The sequence below is a fragment of the Heptranchias perlo genome, chromosome 28, assembly GCF_035084215.1.
Source record: "Heptranchias perlo isolate sHepPer1 chromosome 28, sHepPer1.hap1, whole genome shotgun sequence".
Classification (NCBI taxonomy): domain Eukaryota; kingdom Metazoa; phylum Chordata; class Chondrichthyes; order Hexanchiformes; family Hexanchidae; genus Heptranchias; species Heptranchias perlo.
This window is the reverse complement of record NC_090352.1, coordinates 30855610-30874029: the sequence shown is the minus strand read 5'-3', so window position 1 is coordinate 30874029 and position 18420 is coordinate 30855610. Positions and strand designations below refer to the sequence as shown.

The 18420-nt window shown below is 41.9% G+C and overlaps 1 protein-coding gene across 1 annotated transcript; it reads left to right on the top strand.

The window, feature by feature from the left end:
- The first annotated feature begins 4602 nt into the window (after positions 1-4602).
- LOC137299226 (uncharacterized) lies at positions 4603-15682 on the top strand. Its single transcript, XM_067967890.1, has 13 exons — positions 4603-4896; positions 6501-6625; positions 6808-6937; positions 7625-9334; positions 10091-10225; positions 10637-10824; positions 10895-10992; positions 11878-12005; positions 12080-12269; positions 13559-13706; positions 13786-13864; positions 14264-14392; positions 15509-15682. The coding sequence occupies exons 1-13, from the start codon at positions 4689-4691 to the stop codon at positions 15622-15624; spliced, it is 3384 nt and encodes a 1127-aa protein (XP_067823991.1). The 5' UTR covers positions 4603-4688; the 3' UTR covers positions 15625-15682.
- The last annotated feature ends 2738 nt before the right edge of the window (positions 15683-18420 follow it).

The following is an 18420-nucleotide window of genomic DNA, read 5'->3' as shown; positions in this document are numbered from 1 at the left end:
TTAGAAAGTTTTGCATCTTTACATACTTGGTAAAGTAGGTCATGTACTAACTACATGACTTTCAGCTGGGCAAAATTGGGAGGTAGATTTTTCTTGTGGCATACTGAAACTTTATTTTTCTCATGCCCATTGGTAAAGCTTAAACACTAGGGGGTGTAATTTCCTCAGTTGGTACAAATCTCCAAAACTGGATTTCCTGCTGGTATTTAAATTGCTGGAGAAATTTCACTTTGTTGGTTCCACACTTGATTTTGAGCAAATGCTCTGCTGAAGTCCTTCTATTTAAAGGAACATGGGGAAGGTAGTGAGGTTTTCGTGTAATGGCTTACATCCATTTTAGAGACATGGATAATATGTATAGGACCAGGCTTTAAAAATGAACATCTGTATTTCACCTTGTGCACTAACTCCTCATACAATTTCTAATGAACATTTTGTTAATATTGGAACTGCTGATCTGGAGTGATGTCTTTTTACTGAAATATCTCCAGCCAGACTTGATGGTATTCACATCTGGAACATAAAATGCAGTAAGGGGAGGGAAATTCCTTAACTTTCACTAAGCACCTGTGGTATTTCAACTTGCTATAAACTGGCACATTGGTGATTAGTGCCCTTACCACATGAGCTGATGGGTGGTACAGAATGGACATCAGCTTCTACACACTGAAGATTGAGATGACATGGTGAGGGGAAAAAATTAGCACTTGGATTTTAAATCAACTGAGAAATTGATACAGAAAATGCTTCCTACATAGAATTAATAACCTAGTTAGCAGCTGCCTTTTATTCCATGTGCTGTACCTGGTCTTGCTCAGTTTCAAACCAGCCATGCACTTCAATAAGTGCTGCCAGTTAATGATTGATCTCCTAATTGAGAATGGGAACTGATTAAAATTGAGGTGCTCCAATAGTTTTTGGATTGATAAGGATTGCTGATGACTACCTGGCATTATCCTGTGTGGTTCAAGCAAGAGCAGAATTTGAAGCTTTGGGAATCTAATGTTGAGTATCTGTGCATACTCCATGTGGCAGATCACAGCCCAGCATTTCTACAATGGTGGAAGAACCCATTGTCAATGTTTTTGGGAAGGTGTTTGTAGCTTGGCCCTTACAAGAAGGGCAGAGATAACAGGAAATTGCAATAATGAACTAACCAGTTGGAAAGGTGGATGTGTCTTGTATTCTTCTGCAATCAGCATGCAGGTGGTATGATCAGACCTGTCTTGGTATTTGTTGACCAAATCCAAGTTTGGGGGGGAGGAGGAGTGAAGTTATTAATTGGAGGATAATGGAACAGAAGCTGAAAGAAAAACCAATAGCTCAAGGGCTAAAAACCTGTGTTAACACTTGTTTTGCTTCCCTAAACCTGTTTCAAGTGGCCATCCTGCACTAAGTGAAATCACTAGCCTGCTGCTCTCCTTGTCTCATGAATTGATTGACATTTGTACCACTGTCAATATGGGATTGAGACTGGTGTGCTATATACAGGAGGTGTTTCCTTACTCCTAAAATATCTGGGCACTAATGTAGCCCAGTGGTGACTTTAATTACTGCTGTTGTTACTGTCATAGCATTTTCTTTTGAGGCTATTTCAATGGCCTTAGAATAAGAGCAAGGATTTTAATACATTACATTGTTTGCACTGAAATCTCTAGCAATCCTGGCATTCTCTTTCCCCACCCCTGTGCAATTCTGCAACCAGTGTAAATATTATAATCAACACAAGGTGATGCTGCACTAAGTTGAAATGAAACACTGATTTTTGTTTCACAATAACATGACCTCAACTGAGCAAGATGGTCTTTAAAAAAGAAAGTAATTTTTGTGAATCTAACAATTACATTTGCAAGTTTTAGGACAATACAGAAGTAACAAACTAATGTACAAGGATACTGTCCCATTCGTTACCCAGGAAACAAATTGTCATGTGCTGAATGTCTTTGCTTGTCACAAGGAGTAAATCAACCCAACTAAATTTTTTTTTTTAGGCATCACAGTAACCTTATACAAGCAAAATATGTTTCTGTTACTGTGTCCTCATTGCCCACAACCCCCCTCCCCCAGTTAAATAATTAGTTCTTCCAGAGAAGTGTCAGACTTCTAATCTGCCTTTTTTACAACTAAAAGAACTCGCCTTGTGTAAAACTGCAGGTGAGCATCTATATTTAGCACTACAGTGTTTTAGGCCCAAATGCAGTGTTGTCCTCATTTTGGATGAAGTGGTACAGTCCTCGAAGTAGTAAATTAAACATTTAACTGCAGAAAATTAAATTTTAGTAATTTTGTCATTTTTGTTTTGGCACAAGAAAGTCAGCTAACAGTTATTTTTGTTTAATCAAATTCTATTATAAAACACAAGAATTCTTAAAATAAAGTAATACTGTACAGAAGAAAGTAAATTAGTGCTTGTGGGTTTTTTTCAGTGTTTACCCAGTCGTTGTCTCTTTGCTTTCTTTCGGTCGTCAGCTGCTCTGTCCTTGGTACAAGGAAGGTTATCATTCGGGACCCAAAGGAACTGATGGCATTTCTCAGATAATGTACAAAAAAAAGTGCACACTGCCAAGTGGCTCAGAAGAGATCAATTAGATTTATCCTGTCTATAATCATTATTCATTTCATTTGTTGTTTGTGGATCATTGGCACAGAGTGGATATAAACATATTATAAATAGAGCAGGCCATGGGCAGCAATGAAACGTGATAAATATCTCCACTCGTTGGGCTGACTGTAACTCATCCTCAATCCCTTCACCCATGAGTTACCTAGTCACCCTCACTAGTAAATTTATTGCACCTTACTAGTGCCGATTACACAGCCTTTATTTATCTTGTCATTGTCTCTCACTGTAAGCCAAGCGTTCATCAGCTGAATGTAATGACTGGGATGTGTTCATACACCTTCCCCTATATAATAAATATAGAAATAAGGAAACACATTAATGTTATTTGAAACGCTAAGGAATTCAAGGGCTATCTACGAGACCCCGGGGTAGGGTAGTGGAATCATTAAGAAACACTTAGATGTGTGTTGTGGATGGTTGAAGTCGAGTGGACTGAATGACTCGCTTCGACTGTATCTACCTTAGGATCTTGTTAAAAAAACAAACCAAGGAACATACTAGTCCATCTTTACTTGCAATCTTCTGACCGAAAATTGAAATGTGACATTTCACAAAACAAATCAATCCGTTCTTCCCATCTCCACAGCCTCTGCTTCATACCATGAGCTGTTAGCATATCACCAAGCTGGGTTCAACAGGGCTATGATTCTAACAAGCTGCCATTTTCCCTCTTTTACATACACAATATTGTTCCTTATCTTTGGTCACCCGGTGCAGAAAGGGGTGGGGCAAGTCGGAGAACCTCCTCGTGGGTCTGCTCCTGGGCCTGGCTAAGTTGGCCATCTACAGGCCCAGGTTGGTCGTGGCCCGTGGGGGCGGTCGCTCAGACCGTCTGTCTCTCTTCCGTGGAATGCTCCGCGCCCTGGTCGCCCTGGAGATGGAGCACGCGGTGTCTACCGGAAGGCTTGAGGCTTTCCGCGACCGGTGGGCACCGCAGGGGCTGGAGTGCATCCTGGACAAGGATAATAACATTTTAATTTGACACTTGGTTTTAGTTTTCTTTGGTTGCACATAAACACACCCTAACCCCCCCTTCTTATAAAAGGGGGGCCTAAAAACACAAAAAAAACCAAGCATCATTAATCACAGTCATTGAACAAGCAGATTGAACTAACGAAAAAATGATAGAAAAAAGATCTGATTGTGTCATTTCAAGCCCCGTGTTCTTGAAATAATTGTGGAAGTGTCTGTTGGACTGGAGCTGTGACCAAAACAATATCCAAATATTCAAGTGAGTGGAGGTCAGAGCAGAGCTCTCTGAGCAGAAAAAAAACCTCTAATGGTCTTCATTTTCACATCTGCCAAAAATAGTCATAAAATAGCAATCCTCGGGATCGAATACTGGAATAAGGGCTTGAGCTGATTAAAGCAGGAGGCAATTAATCTGCTGGAGGCATCTTATTTCAGTACAGAATCTGCAGGATCATTCGTTATTGTTTTATTAGAAGCTGGATATTGAATTTTGTTTCAGGTCAATAATTTCCAGATGTTATAATAACATATGATTCAATGAAAACCTCCTGAATGCCTACTGCCCAAATGTATTAGTGATACATATAGAAGAACATATGGATGAAAGGATTATGATTTAGATAAAGTTTCAACACAGATGTCAATGTCAAAAAAACAAACTTGCATTGATTGTCTGAAAGAAGAGGCCCTGATCCTATCAGCTCGGATGGTTTTCAATCCAAATTCCAACCGCAAGGTGCAAAAAGATGAAGTGCAAGGACCTACTTGTCAATCATTGCTATAACGACCTGCCCATCAGTCAATCACTTCCATTGACTCCGGGCTGTTTATAGATAAATCATCACAATATATTGGGAATCAGTTTAACAGGAAAACCAGGGAGCATCAAATAAGCATAAGCATTTCCCTGCGGATTAGTTAATGATCCATTGCAAACAAATGGCATTAAGTGTATTTTTAGTTGGCTCGCTAGTTAACCGCACCCAATCGAATGCAGGGAGGTTTAATTTGCAATTGTAACATGGTTCACAGGGCAGAGAATTTCTCTTGAAAAGCACTCAGGCGCTCACTGTGAGGAAAGCAGCACTTCGAGATGGAGCTCTCGGTGATCTTTTTGTTTCTCTGGGGCAGCTGTTTCAGGGTTAGGGCGCTGGACTCACCCTCATCCCCCCGATTTCGGAGACATGTATCGGTCCAATATTTCGACTATCCCGAGGAGATTGCTTGCACGCCGTTGGGCGTCATGGTGCGAATTCGTAATGACTCGTTTCAGGGGATGTCCATTCGGCTTTCAGTCGTGGGTAAGTTATGAACCGTCGATGCTTTAAACTTCCCTTATTATTTCTCATTGTATCTAATTCTGCTGGAGGTCCCTTTTGCTCCTAGTGCTCAACTTCAATCCTCTTTCCCTTCAACTCTGCTCGTTTCCATCCCTTTGAACGAGGATGTTAAATCTGAATCAGGAAAGCTTTTATCTGACGATGATTACTCGGAGGAAAAAGTCGTGTCCACTCCTTTCCCTGGTAGTAAATTAACATGGAAGCTCTTGTAAACAGTCTCTACTTCCAGAATCTTTCCAAAGGCGGTTCCTATAGTAATCGTACCTGCCAGTGGTATTTCTCGTTCCAGCAATTCTTCCTCGCTCTTTAGTTCTTCCTCCCTCTGCTGGCAAAGCCTTTAACTGTTTTGGCCCCACACTCCTGCTTTCCTACTGTTCAAAAGCCTCAATCCAACTTGTTGATCATAATTGTTCACCTTCCTGTGGATTTTTTTCTGGTTATGAATTGTTAGCCCGTAGGAAGGAAAATAACTTGGATTGATATATCACCTTTTTTTTTCACAATATCCAAAAAAGTCTTCTGGCTAGGCGATTCCATGTCCCAGAAGCTCTTGAGGTATCGCTAACCAATCTGGATCCTCTGAAGGACCTCATTAGGTGTCACAGAATGTCAGCCATTGGAAATGGTAATTAGCTGTGGTGCTGAAACCAGCTATAATTAGCATTGGTAATTCTGGAGTGATGTGGGTGTGAGCATTTCTTGTCTGGTCTTTAATCTGACCGTTCTCTCTGTCGAGCTTCTTTGAAGGACAAACTCACTTTTATACAGTGCTTTATTGTGTTGTCAGGATGTGCCAAAGCACTTGTGAATAGATTGCTTTTGAAATGTGGTTGCTGGTATAGAGACATGCCAGTCAACTTGTGCAAGGATAGAATAGGCTAATTGACATTTCATGTCTATAGTTCCCTTGGCTGAAGTGTCACGAGAGTAACTATGTCCATCTATCCAAGATAATAAGGACTCACTGGTCCAGCATAAGCCGAGCTAGAAGAGGGGTTTCTCTGCCTGTCATGTTTTTGTCCTTGCTCTGATGGCCCTGGAGAGGGAGCATGTGGTGGTCCCCTGGTATGCTTGAGCCCTTCTGTAACCAGTGAGCACTGCAGTGAAGTGTCTGATACACACAGATTTTTAGTTTTATAAGTTCCCTTTTTTTTTGTTCTGTTGAATTTGGACTTTAATTCAATTTTGGTTGTGCTTCCTTTAAGGGCAGTATTGCTTTTTGTATAAGCCTGTTCTGCAATAAGTCTTTAGCTTGAAATATTGTTTCTATTGACTGAAGTCAGTGGGCAGTCTGAACTATTTATGGCACAAGGATAAATGGATAATGGTGAAGTACACTCTCCCAGGCAGTTCCATGTATAATTGGTTCATAAGTGATGTGAGCTCACAATCCAAGTTGGGAAATGGGCTGCTTTATCTTGCTCTTGTAGCCATTTCTACGAGATAGCTAATTCTGTGCTAGTAATATCTAAACTGAGATGAACATGTCTTGACTGAAGCACTTGCTTCTGAACTTACAATTGTATTCAGATGTTTGCTTAATGAGCATGTTTCTGGTTAAACAGATGACTATGGTATACCAAGAGACTTCCGTTCATTGCCCAGCAGTTGTAAATATAGAACCATTCCACAGGCAGATGGGTCACTGCTTTTCAGTACTCCATACAATGGATGCTATGTTCATTTAATGGTAAGTGCATCTGTTTTAGTCAATATTTCTAATAGTCATTTGACTATGACCTTGCATGGATTGGTGCTGGATAGAAATATGCTTCTGCTTGATTAGTAGTTGATCACTTTGCAGGACTGTTTGTATTAAGATTGCTTTCTATCAATTTATTGGATGTTAATGCTGTTCCCCTCCCCCTCTAGAATAAAACAGTAAGCATGGAGTTGAGGATTGATGGAATCGATGCATCCAGAAGGATAATAGTTATAGAGCGCATTCCTGTAAACTGTACCCTGCCATCGTTGCTGCCTCCATTGGTTCCTTCAGTGATCGGTAAGTCTTGGTCACCTTTTGTTGCAAAAAGTGTTTATCTCCAATGCATGATGACTTGTCTGCTGCCCTGCAGTGGGAAGTCTTTGTGCTGACATTTCAAACAATCTTCAATCATGAGTCCAGTTCAATATGGACTGTTATTTTTTATTTTAAAAAAAAGCAGCAAATCTGATTTATTTTTCTCCCCACCACTATGGGCCCCAGCATGTAATATGTGCTGACTGTCAGCACCAATAGCGCTGCACTGTCGGGTGACATTAAATGAGGGGTTGAGACCCTGTGGCCTGAAGGGCGTCCAGTTCATCAGATGCTCTGGCCAACAGTCATCAAATATTTGGTCACTCTGCTGTTTGAACTTGCTGTATTCAAATTGGCATTCCAAGTTGCACATAGTGACTATAAAATTAACCCACTAAATATGAAGTGCGTTGGGCAGTCTTGATCTGTTTCAATGCTGCCACTCCTTTGCTCTGCCAAGAAACCCTCCCAAAAATAGACGCCTTGCTGTGCTGCAATGTTAAAATATTGCACAGTTTGGCTCATAACTCCAACTTGTTCAGGAATGCAATCATTGGTGGTGGGGGGGAAAGCATAGATTAAGATTATGTGGAAATGTTAATTGTAATTGCTGCTTTATAAGCACAGTTTCTACTCTTGCTCCTTTGTAACCATCTGTTTAAACTACAGTTCCAACCTGGATAACAGTAGGATCCATCCCAGTGGATGTGAAGCCAGTGAATGCGACACCAGGAGTCACCCCAGTGGATGTGAAGCCAGTTAATGCGACACCGGGAGCCACCCCAGTGGATGTGAAGCCAGTGAATGCGACACCAGGAGTCACTCCATTTGTGAAGCCAGTGAATGCGACACCAGGAGTCACTCCATTTGTGAAGCCAGTTAATGCGACACCGGGAGCCACCCCAGTGGATGTGAAGCCAGTTAATGCGACACCAGGAGTCACTCCATTGGATGTGAAGCCAGTTAATGCGACACCAGGAGCCACCCCAGTGGATGTGAAGCCAGTTAATGCGACATCAGGAGTCACCCCAGTGGATGTGAAGCCAGTTAATGCGACACCAGGAGCCACCCCACTGGATGTGAAGCCAGTTAATGCGACATCAGGAGTCACCCCACTGGATGTGAAGCCAGTTAATGCGACACCAGGAGCCACCCCACTGGATGTGAAGCCAGTTAATGCGACACCAGGAGCCACCCCAGTGGATGTGAAGCCAGTTAATGCGACACCAGGAGCCACCCCAGTGGATGTGAAGCCAGTTAATGCGACACCAGGAGTCACCCCAGTGGATGTGAAGCCAGTTGATGCGACACCAGGAGTCATCCCAGTGGACGTGAAGCCAGTTAATGCGACACCGGGAGTCATCCCAGTGGACGTGAAGCCAGTTAATGCGACACCGGGAGTCACCCCAGTGGATGTGAAGCCAGTGAATGCGACACCAGGACTCACTCCATTTGTGAAGCCAGTTAATGCGACACCGGGAGCCACCCCAGTGGATGTGAAGCCAGTTAATGCGACACCAGGAGTCACTCCATTTGTGAAGCCAGTTAATGCGACACCAGGAGCCACCCCAGTGGACGTGAAGCCAGTTAATGCGACACCAGGAGCCACCCCAGTGGACGTGAAGCCAGTTAATGCGACACCAGGAGTCATCCCAGTGGACGTGAAGCCAGTTAATGCGACACCAGGAGTCACCCCAGTGGATGTGAAGCCAGTGAATGCGACACCAGGACTCACTCCATTTGTGAAGCCAGTTAATGCGACACCGGGAGCCACCCCAGTGGACGTGAAGCCAGTTAATGCGACACCAGGAGTCATCCCAGTGGACGTGAAGCCAGTTAATGCGACACCAGGAGTCACCCCAGTGGATGTGAAGCCAGTTAATGCGACACCAGGAGTCACTCCATTTGTGAAGCCAGTTAATGCGACACCAGGAGCCACCCCAGTGGACGTGAAGCCAGTTAATGCGACACCGGGAGTCATCCCAGTGGACGTGAAGCCAGTTAATGCGACACCGGGAGTCATCCCAGTGGACGTGAAGCCAGTTAATGCGACACCGGGAGTCACCCCAGTGGATGTGAAGCCAGTGAGTGCGACACCAGGACTCACTCCATTTGTGAAGCCAGTTAATGCGACACCGGGAGCCACCCCAGTGGATGTGAAGCCAGTTAATGCGACACCAGGAGTCACTCCATTTGTGAAGCCAGTTAATGCGACACCAGGAGCCACCCCAGTGGACGTGAAGCCAGTTAATGCGACACCAGGAGCCACCCCAGTGGACGTGAAGCCAGTTAATGCGACACCGGGAGTCACCCCAGTGGACGTGAAGCCAGTTAATGCGACACCGGGAGTCACCCCAGTGGATGTGAAGATTAATGGAGGTATAGTATGCCTGTGTGCACCTGAAGTCAGTTTGCCAGTGAGGTTGGCCTTCATGAGGCTTGGAGTGTAAAGCGCGTGGTCAACTTGTCTTGGTAAAAGTTGATAGGGCAGGATTAGATTTGAAATGCAGTCTTTAGTGATCCAGATAATATAACTCTTTAAATCTCTCCTGGGAAGAGTTGGATTGTGGCAAAAAGTCTTTCTCCCATGCTTTCAAAATAAAGCACCCTGGGACTTCCTGGTGTAGTGAGTGATTTCTCCCATGCAGGCTCTAGTCTGACAGACCTTGAGACTTGTCGTCTCGAAGTGCAGGTGGATAAGCAAATTCTCGAAGATGTTTATCCAGTGTAGTAAGTGGAAATTAATGTAGAACGAGTGTTTGCATTTGATTTCACATTCAGTTTGGGTAATCCAGATATCCATCCTAATTTGTGTTTCACATGATTTTATCCCTGAAGTAGAGGTAAATTACCTATGGTGTTTGTCCACACTTCATAACTTTGTACCAGATGGGAGATTCCAAACTTGATCCAGAGCTGGCAGCTACGTAATGATCAATGTCGCAAAATTGAATAGGAATCATTGACCTAGAATTAGACCTTTGAATTAACCTCACATTTTTAATGGGCAGTAGATTTCTAAAGTATGTCTGAAGCAAGAGTAATTGGAATAAACACTAGTGTTTTGTGTTGACTTAATTTTTTAAACTGCAATTCACCACTTGGTATTCATTGTAACCTTTTACCTCCTTGTAGATATGATTTGTGATATTGATGCCAAGGACCATGTGGACTGTGGAAATGCTACACTTGGTGAGCTGGCATGTGGTGCTAAAGGATGCTGCTATGATCCAGTCAATGTGCAGACCCCTTGCTTTTATGGAAAAACAGGTTGGGTTTTATTTAGTTCTCCAGAAAATGGCTATGAATGGGAGCTTTGCTAATTTCTCAGGTTCAGACTTCAGCCCTTAGTCTAGTGCACATGCAGGCCTTGTTCAGAATTTGCCACTGAACATAAGTAGAAGTGGGCCATATGACCCCTCAAGCCTGATCTGCCATTCAGGAAGATCATGGCTGATGTTTAACCTCAATGTCACTTGAGGTGAACAAGTTCTGTTGGCATGGGTCCATGGCATCACTTTAACTGGGGCTGAAGTGCATGCAGAAAGCTTGAGGCCTGTTGAAATTTGATATTAATTTAGTGTAAATTTGAGGTTTTAATGTTCCACTGATCTAGTCTGATACTGTTTCCTTCCTTGTTACATGGAACACTTTGCTAATTGCATATGACTTTTCCCCCAGCTTATATTGACTGCACAAACAATGGGCTATTTACCATTGTAGTCCCCAGGGTTGCAACAGTGCCCCCACTGAATCTTGGCTCTGTTTACTTGGTGAATAACGCAAGTTCTGAATGCATCCCTGTAGCCAGGACATCTGAATTTATTGTCTTCAGCTTTCCTTTGAATTCATGTGGGTCCATGCAAATGGTAAGTGGTTTTGCTTGGTGGTGGGGGAAGGAGAGGAGCAAGTGTCTCATCAAAACCCTTTTTTATATAGATTGATGGACAAAACATCACTTACACAGTAGATATCATAGCAAAAAGGAGAATCCGAAATGGACCTCGTGGCTCTATAACCAGAGACAGTACTTTCAGGTAAGCTTGTGAATACTGAACTGGGTAATAGTGGCTACTATTTCAATAGACCAAAACCAAGCTTTCTAACTTGTACTTGGGTTCGAATGGGAAAGGATTTAAAAATTGCACTGTGGAAGTTGGTGAGGTCATGGGAGCTTATCTGAAGGGTTGGAGACCAGACCCATCATGTGATTACTATACATAAGATGGCATGGCTTTGTACACCATTGACAGTAATGCAACTCGAGGCAAAAATACAAAGAGAAAGAACCTATGGTAAACTTCAAGCCTTAAACTTTAGGACCCCCCCCCCCAGAAGGAAGCTCAAAGACTGGCTGCCCACTTGGCATCAGAAGCCATACTTTCACGACCTGGTCCTGCTCCCTAACACCATGTGTTAATTACTTGAACATGGGACTACAATGCAATAATGGCAACTATTCCATCAGGCTAGTGCCACAAGTTCTTAACCCCAAGGGTCATGTCAGCCAACAAATGTATCTACCACCACCCCACCACATTAAAGTTCTAACTGATGTACTTTGTCACATTGCTGAAGTAGTCATAAGCCCTTCCTTAATTGGGTGCTCAAAGAGCTTGTCCATTTCTTGTGTGGTAATGGAGACAATAATGAAATGGGAAGGGCGTTAAACCTGGCCCTATTGAAGAAGAGCTACACTTTTTTTGTTCTCCTTCTTCTCTTCCATACCCCTGCCCCAAAATATCAACCTTGATTCTTGTCAGGTTTCATAACTAGAATTAAAAGCTTGGGAGGCCTGATGCACCTCGTTGATTGGCACTTCCTTTCAGCTCATCCATTTTTGGTAGTTTTGCACTGTGGCATTATTGAAATATTCTGTATGATTCTTTAAGCATTATGCTTTAATGTTGTTGCTCTCATAGGCTGCATGTGATATGCCACTTAACTGGCAGTAGGAACATTCCTTTGATGCTGGTGGTGAACACTCCTTCGCCCCTGCCTTTTGTAGTGAAGGATGGTGTCCTCAAAATGGAAATGAGGATTGCAAAAGGTAATGAAGGCTTAACTTAGTCTGAAGAATACTAGGCCTGTACACTTTGTTGCTGATCTAGTTTATTTCCACAGAGGAGTCATACAGTACTTGGTTTGCTGATGAAGACTACCCGATAGTGAAATTTCTTAGGGAGCCAGTGTATGTAGAAGTACATCTTCTCCACAGAGTGGATGCTAATATTGCACTGGTCCTGAATGACTGTTGGGCAACCCAAACATCTGATCCTCATCATGGCAAACAATGGAGCATTCTTGTGAATGGGCAAGTATACTTCCAATTTCCCTTTTCTCTTAAAATGCCTCCATCCTTGAGGGCTTGAGCAAAATATGCTGTTTGAGTTAACATGAGATGGGAAGTTCCTTAGACTAGATTTGACCGTGGCTGTTTAAATTCTTGCATGATACAAAAGCACTCAACCAGGTGCACTAAAGTTAGTTGAACTTGTCCAGTTTATGACAACCCAATATGTGAACAGAAGTGCATGTTAATTCCAGTAAATCATTATCCCAGTCAACTAGTCTAATTATATGATCAACTGCATGGTTCCTTTTGTGATGTGTAATTGGAATATTGTGACCCTGAATTTGCCCCCATTCTTTGGTGACATGGGTGATTCATTTTGCTTATTGGATGAGTAACCATCACAAGATAGAAAGCAAATGTCCTGTGTGAATCCTTGTGTTGGGGCAGGAAAGAGGAAACAAAACATTTGCTCAGTGAGCTTTGTCTAGCAGTCTGAGACTAGCAACATAGAAACTCCTTCACCTTATGATTATGGCCAGGGCAGAGTTTACTTCCCAATAGATAATGCAGTGCTTGGTTTTGTATCTGGGTTCATGGCTTGAAAGTGACTGCTGCATTGAAACTTAGTTTGATTTTCTTGGCCTTTAATTGCCCCTTTCTTTCAAGGGCTGCTATAGTCATGCAAGACAAGTGTTATTAACTTGAAGCTGAGTATGTAATAGGCTAAGATCCAGTTTCCCTTCTCCAACACCAGTTTCGTATTGGGAGTGGAGCTTGAACCTGGAGGCAAGAGCATGACCACTTAACCAAAACATAAGCATGTGATCTAGGCTGATCCTTCAGTGCAGAACTAAAATGCTGCACTTGGTGGTCTTTCTGCTGAAATAATAAACTGAGGCTCATCCATCCTCTTGGGCGGATGTGGAAGATTTCTTGGTACCTTTCAAAGAGCAAGAGTTCTGGTGTCCTGGCAAACATTATCCCTCCAGCAACACCACTTAGTGAAGGATGGTGTCCTTTACTGCTTTTCAGGGTGCTGTGAATTGATTAATAGGGGAAACAACCAGAGACTACACTTCATTGGTTGTGAACTAGGTTGGGTGTTAAAGGAGTCTTTTATTTTTCCCCCAACATTCTGGTTTCACCATAGTATAACTAGTTATGGAGTTTTAAGCAATCCTAAAGTAGTAACAATGATTTTCACAGGAGCTGAACTGGATGGCAAGTAAGCATTCTCTATTTGACATTTTCTATTTCACCTTGAGAATCAAGAACACCATCACAACCAAGTCTGTTTTGTCCTCCAGGTGCCCATATTATGGTGATAATTACTTGACCCAGTTGCATGCGGTCGAGGCAACTTCCAGCTTGCCGTTTCCAACGCATCACAAACGGTTTGAAGTGAAGACCTTTGCATTTTGGGGCCGGGAAGTTCAAGCAATTTTGAATGGCGAGGTTAGGTTTTTAAATATAATTGTATTAAAATCTTCCTTACTGAGTTGGTGCTCAAGAATAACTGTGCTCTCTCCTGCAGGTCTACTTCCATTGTAGTGCAACTGTGTGCCTTCTGTCTGAAATGGAGAAGTGTGCCACAACTTGTGACACTGGCAAAAGTAAGAAGCACCTCAGACTTTCACAGTATTTGAAGGCTGACTAATCTTGGCTTCAACTCTTCCACTTCAACTAGTTTCACATCTACATTATTTGAGAATCAGATTTTAGTACAATCTTATTAGCTGTCCTGACTCTGACTACGATGCAATTTGAGCTCCATGAAACTGCATTGTGCTGTATGCAGGAATCTTTGAACAGTGTTGTATGGTAAAAATTCAATAGCAGGGTGCTGAGTCTTGCTAGTTGCTCTAGAAAACCATCTGCTTAAAATTTTCAGACTATTTCCTTCAGGAAAGGCTTAATTGAAAATTTCAGCCTGTTTTGAAATTGAAGTGGAACTTTAGTGCTTGTAGATTGCCCAAGATGGATAAAATCATTAACACTTTCTCCTTTACCAGGAATAGCCAGAAGTTCAGACTTTGACACTTCAACTGAGTCCCTACAGCAAGGACTGGTAACACTGAAGAGCCCCATAATTTTCACTCTTGCTGAGGAAAATAGTGTTGCAGAGTCCTCCCAGGCAAATGGTATGAAGTGTATTGCATGCTTATTCCTAACAATATGTTGGCATCTTAACCCTGAGTAATTGTAATGTGAAGCCTGAACTGGCAGGTAATGAACTTTTTTGAAGGGCACTTTGTATGAACTTGCAAAATTGATTGCACAGGTCCAGCAAACATCATAATTGATATCGCCATTTCAAATGGAATACTTGCCTGGTCCTGTGCATTTTGTAAAATACCCTAACCATTTAATTGGCTTATCTGGGGAAGTTGCTATATTCCACTGCAGCATTTCCTGCCTCTGGGCAGTACTTTCGTGCAGCTCCTTTCCCTTGCGACACCTTTATTGGATGTCTAGTGTGCCAATGGGCTTTGTGCATCATCACTGCAGTGCCCAAATTGTTGAAGTTCACCAACAAATGTAGAAACATTGAACATTAACTCCTGCTATCGGCCATTGCAAAAGGTACAAACTAATTTTTGGCACTAGGGCAATTGTTAATTGTACTTCATGCTCATTTATAAACAGGGTTAAATTGCACCCAACCCTTTGGACAATAGGCACATGGGTACCAAAAGAACATCACAGGCAAGAGCCCAGGTTGAAGGCAAAGCTTGGTAATCTGCTGTGCTGCATCTGCCTCAGCTGTAGTCAAGGGACATTCTTTTTAACTTGGATCAGTCAAATGAATTGTACTGGATTATGCTGTAAATTTGCAGTGCTCTACTAGCTTTAATGCCTTTACTATAGGATCATGAGTCAGTGACAGTTCCTTATCAGGATATTTGGCTTCACATTGAAGAGCGTGAGCTACAAGAACATTTCCGTTGTCTTTCGTAGAGTTGCTGGTCTGAATCTGGTCACCTGACTACGAGATTTGTGAAGTGAACCGATCAGCACCATGGCTGGATGTGTTAACCGTTGGGAAATCCCTCAATTTTGAAGGAGAACTGATTGTATTTTGAGGCATCTGGCTATGAATCTGATCTAATGTAGCCTTGAGGTGTGAATGATATTGGTAAACTACGTGGAACTTTTTAGGGGTAGAGTGGGAATTTTTAAGGTTGAATGGGGAGGATAGATTCATTGCATGTAACCATTGGTATACGTATCTCACAACTTTCCCTCTCTGTTTATAGAAAATATAGTTGATGCCATCCTACTTGCAGCAGTTGTGACATCCCTTGCATTGGCCTTGATCGCTGGACTAGTTCTATGCTGGAACTGTAAACAAATGTGCAAGCGCAAGTCTTGAGTTCTGTTCAACATAAGTTTTGGGATCCAAAATACAGTATTAAAGGTTTATAAATCAAGTAACTTTGTTGTTTGAATTTATGCAGCCCTGGTGCTGCAATAACTGCTGAAAATGAAATTAAACTCTTGTAAATGAATCTTTGCCTTTTTGTCCCATACTAAATGGGAAGGGCAGATTTCTTAATTTAAACTTTTTGGCTTATAACCAAATGGTCTCTGCCAAAGGTGAATCAACTGATCAATGATGACTTGCCAACAGGGGTACATTGCCTTTTGAAATGTGGCACTAAATCCCTGAAATTGGGTATTTAACATCTTTGAAAGGTGGCATATTGCTGGAGTGGGAGTCAAAACTATTAACATGACTGTCTGCCTATTTTAACCAAGACTAAGCAATTCAGTGTCTTGCATGATTTGATTTCAACTTTTGTTAGAAAGTTTTGCATCTTTACATACTTGGTAAAGTAGGTCATGTAATAACTACATGACTTTCAGCTGGGCAAAATTGGGAGGTAGATTTTTCTTGTGGCATACTGAAACTTTATTTTTCTCATGCCCATTGGTAAAGTTTAAACACTAGGGGGTGCAGTTTCCTCAGTTGGTACAATCTCTAAAACTGGATTTCCTGCCGGTATTTAAATTGCTGGAGAAATTTCACTTTGTTGGTTCCACACTTGATTTTGAGCAAATGCTCTGCTGAAGTCCTATTTAAAGGAACATGGGGAAGGTAGTGAGGTTTTAGTGTAATGGCTTACATCCATTTTAGAGACATGGATAATATGTATAGGACCAGGCTTTAAAAATGAACATCTGTATTTCACCTTGTGCACTAACTCCTCATACAATTTCTAATGAACATTTTGTTAATATTGGAACTGCTGATCTGGAGTGATGTCTTTTTACTGAAATATCTCCAGCCAGACTTGATGGTATTCACATCTGGAACATAAAATGCAGTAAGGGGAGGGAAATTCCTTAACTTTCACTAAGCACCTGTGGTATTTCAACTTGCTATAAACTGGCACATTGGTGATTAGTGCCCTTACCACATGAGCTGATGGGTGGTACAGAATGGACATCAGCTTCTACACACTGAAGATTGAGATGACATGGTGAGGGGAAAAAATTGGCACTTGGATTTTAAATCAACTGAGAAATTGATACAGAAAATGCTTCCTACATAGAATTAATAACCTAGTTAGCAGCTGCCTTTTATTCAATGTGCTGTACCTGGTCTTGCTCAGTTTCAAACCAGCCATGCACTTCAATAAGTGCTGCCAGTTAAAGATTGATCTCCTAATTGAGAATGGGAACTAATTAAAATTGAGGTGCTCCAATAGTTTTTGGATTGATAAGGATTGCTGATGACTACCTGGCATTATCCTGTGTGGTTCAAGCAAGAGCAGAATTTGAAGCTTTGGGAATCTAATGTTGAGTATCTGTGCATACTCCATGTGGCAGATCACAGCCCAGCATTTCTACAATGGTGGAAGAACCCATTGTCAATGTTTTTGGGAAGGTGTTTGTAGCTTGGCCCTTACAAGGGCAGAGATAACAGGAAATTGCAATAATGAACTAACCAGTTGGAAAGGTGGATGTGTCCTGTATTCTTCTGCAATCAGCATGCAGGTGGTATGATCAGACCTGTCTTGGTATTTGTTGACCAAATCCAAGTTTGGGGGGGGAGGAGGAGTGAAGTTATTAATTGGAGGAGGATAATGGAACCGAAGCTGAAAGAAAAACAAATAGCTCAAGGGCTATAAACCTGTGTTAACACTTGTCTTGCTTCCCTAAACCTGTTTCAAATGGCCATCCTGCATGAAGTGAAATCACTAGCCTGCTGCTCTCTTTGTCTCATGAATTGACTGACATTTGTACCACTGTCAATATGGGATTGAGACTGGTGTGCTATATACAGGAGGTGTTTCCTTACTCCTAAAATATCTGGGCACTAATGTAGCCCAATGGTGACTTTAATTACTGCTGTTGTGTTACTGTCATAGCATTTTCTTTTGAGGCTATTTCAATGGCCTTCAAATAAGAGCAAGGATTTTAATACATTACATTGTTTGTTTGCACTGAAAGCTCTAGCAATCCTGGCATTCTCTTTCCCCACCCCTGTGCAATTCTGCAACCAGTGTAAATATTATAATCAACACAAGGTGATGCTGCACTAAGTTGAAATGAAACACTGATTTTTGTTTCACAATAACATAACCTCAACTGAGCAAATGGTCTTTAAAAAAGAAAGTAATTTTTGTGAATCTAACAATTACATTTGCAATTTTTAGGACAATACAGAAGTAACAAACTAATGTACAAGGATACTGTCCCATTCGTTACCCAGGAAACAAATTGTCATGTGCTGAATGTCTTTGCTTGTCACAAGGAGTAAATCAACCCAACTGAATTTTTTTTTTGGGATATCAAAGTAATCTTATACAAGCAAAATATGTTTGTCTGTTACTGTACCCACATTGCCCACAACCCCCCCCCTCCCCCAGTTAAATAGTTAGTTCTTCCAGTGAAGTGTCAGACTTCTAATCTGCCTTTTTTACAACTAAAAGAACTCGCCTTGTGTAAAACTGCAGGTGAGCATCTATATTCAGCACTACAGTGTTTTGGGCCCAAATGCAGTGTTGTCCTCATTTTGGATGAAGTGGTACAGTCCTCGAAGTAGTTTGACTCCTTGGTAGGAGTAGAACAAAGATTGTGCCTTATTACCAAAGTAGTGTTACTGTAATCTGTAGGCACAGCTACATCATTTGAGTCTTTTGGATTGGAGTCAAGAGTACTG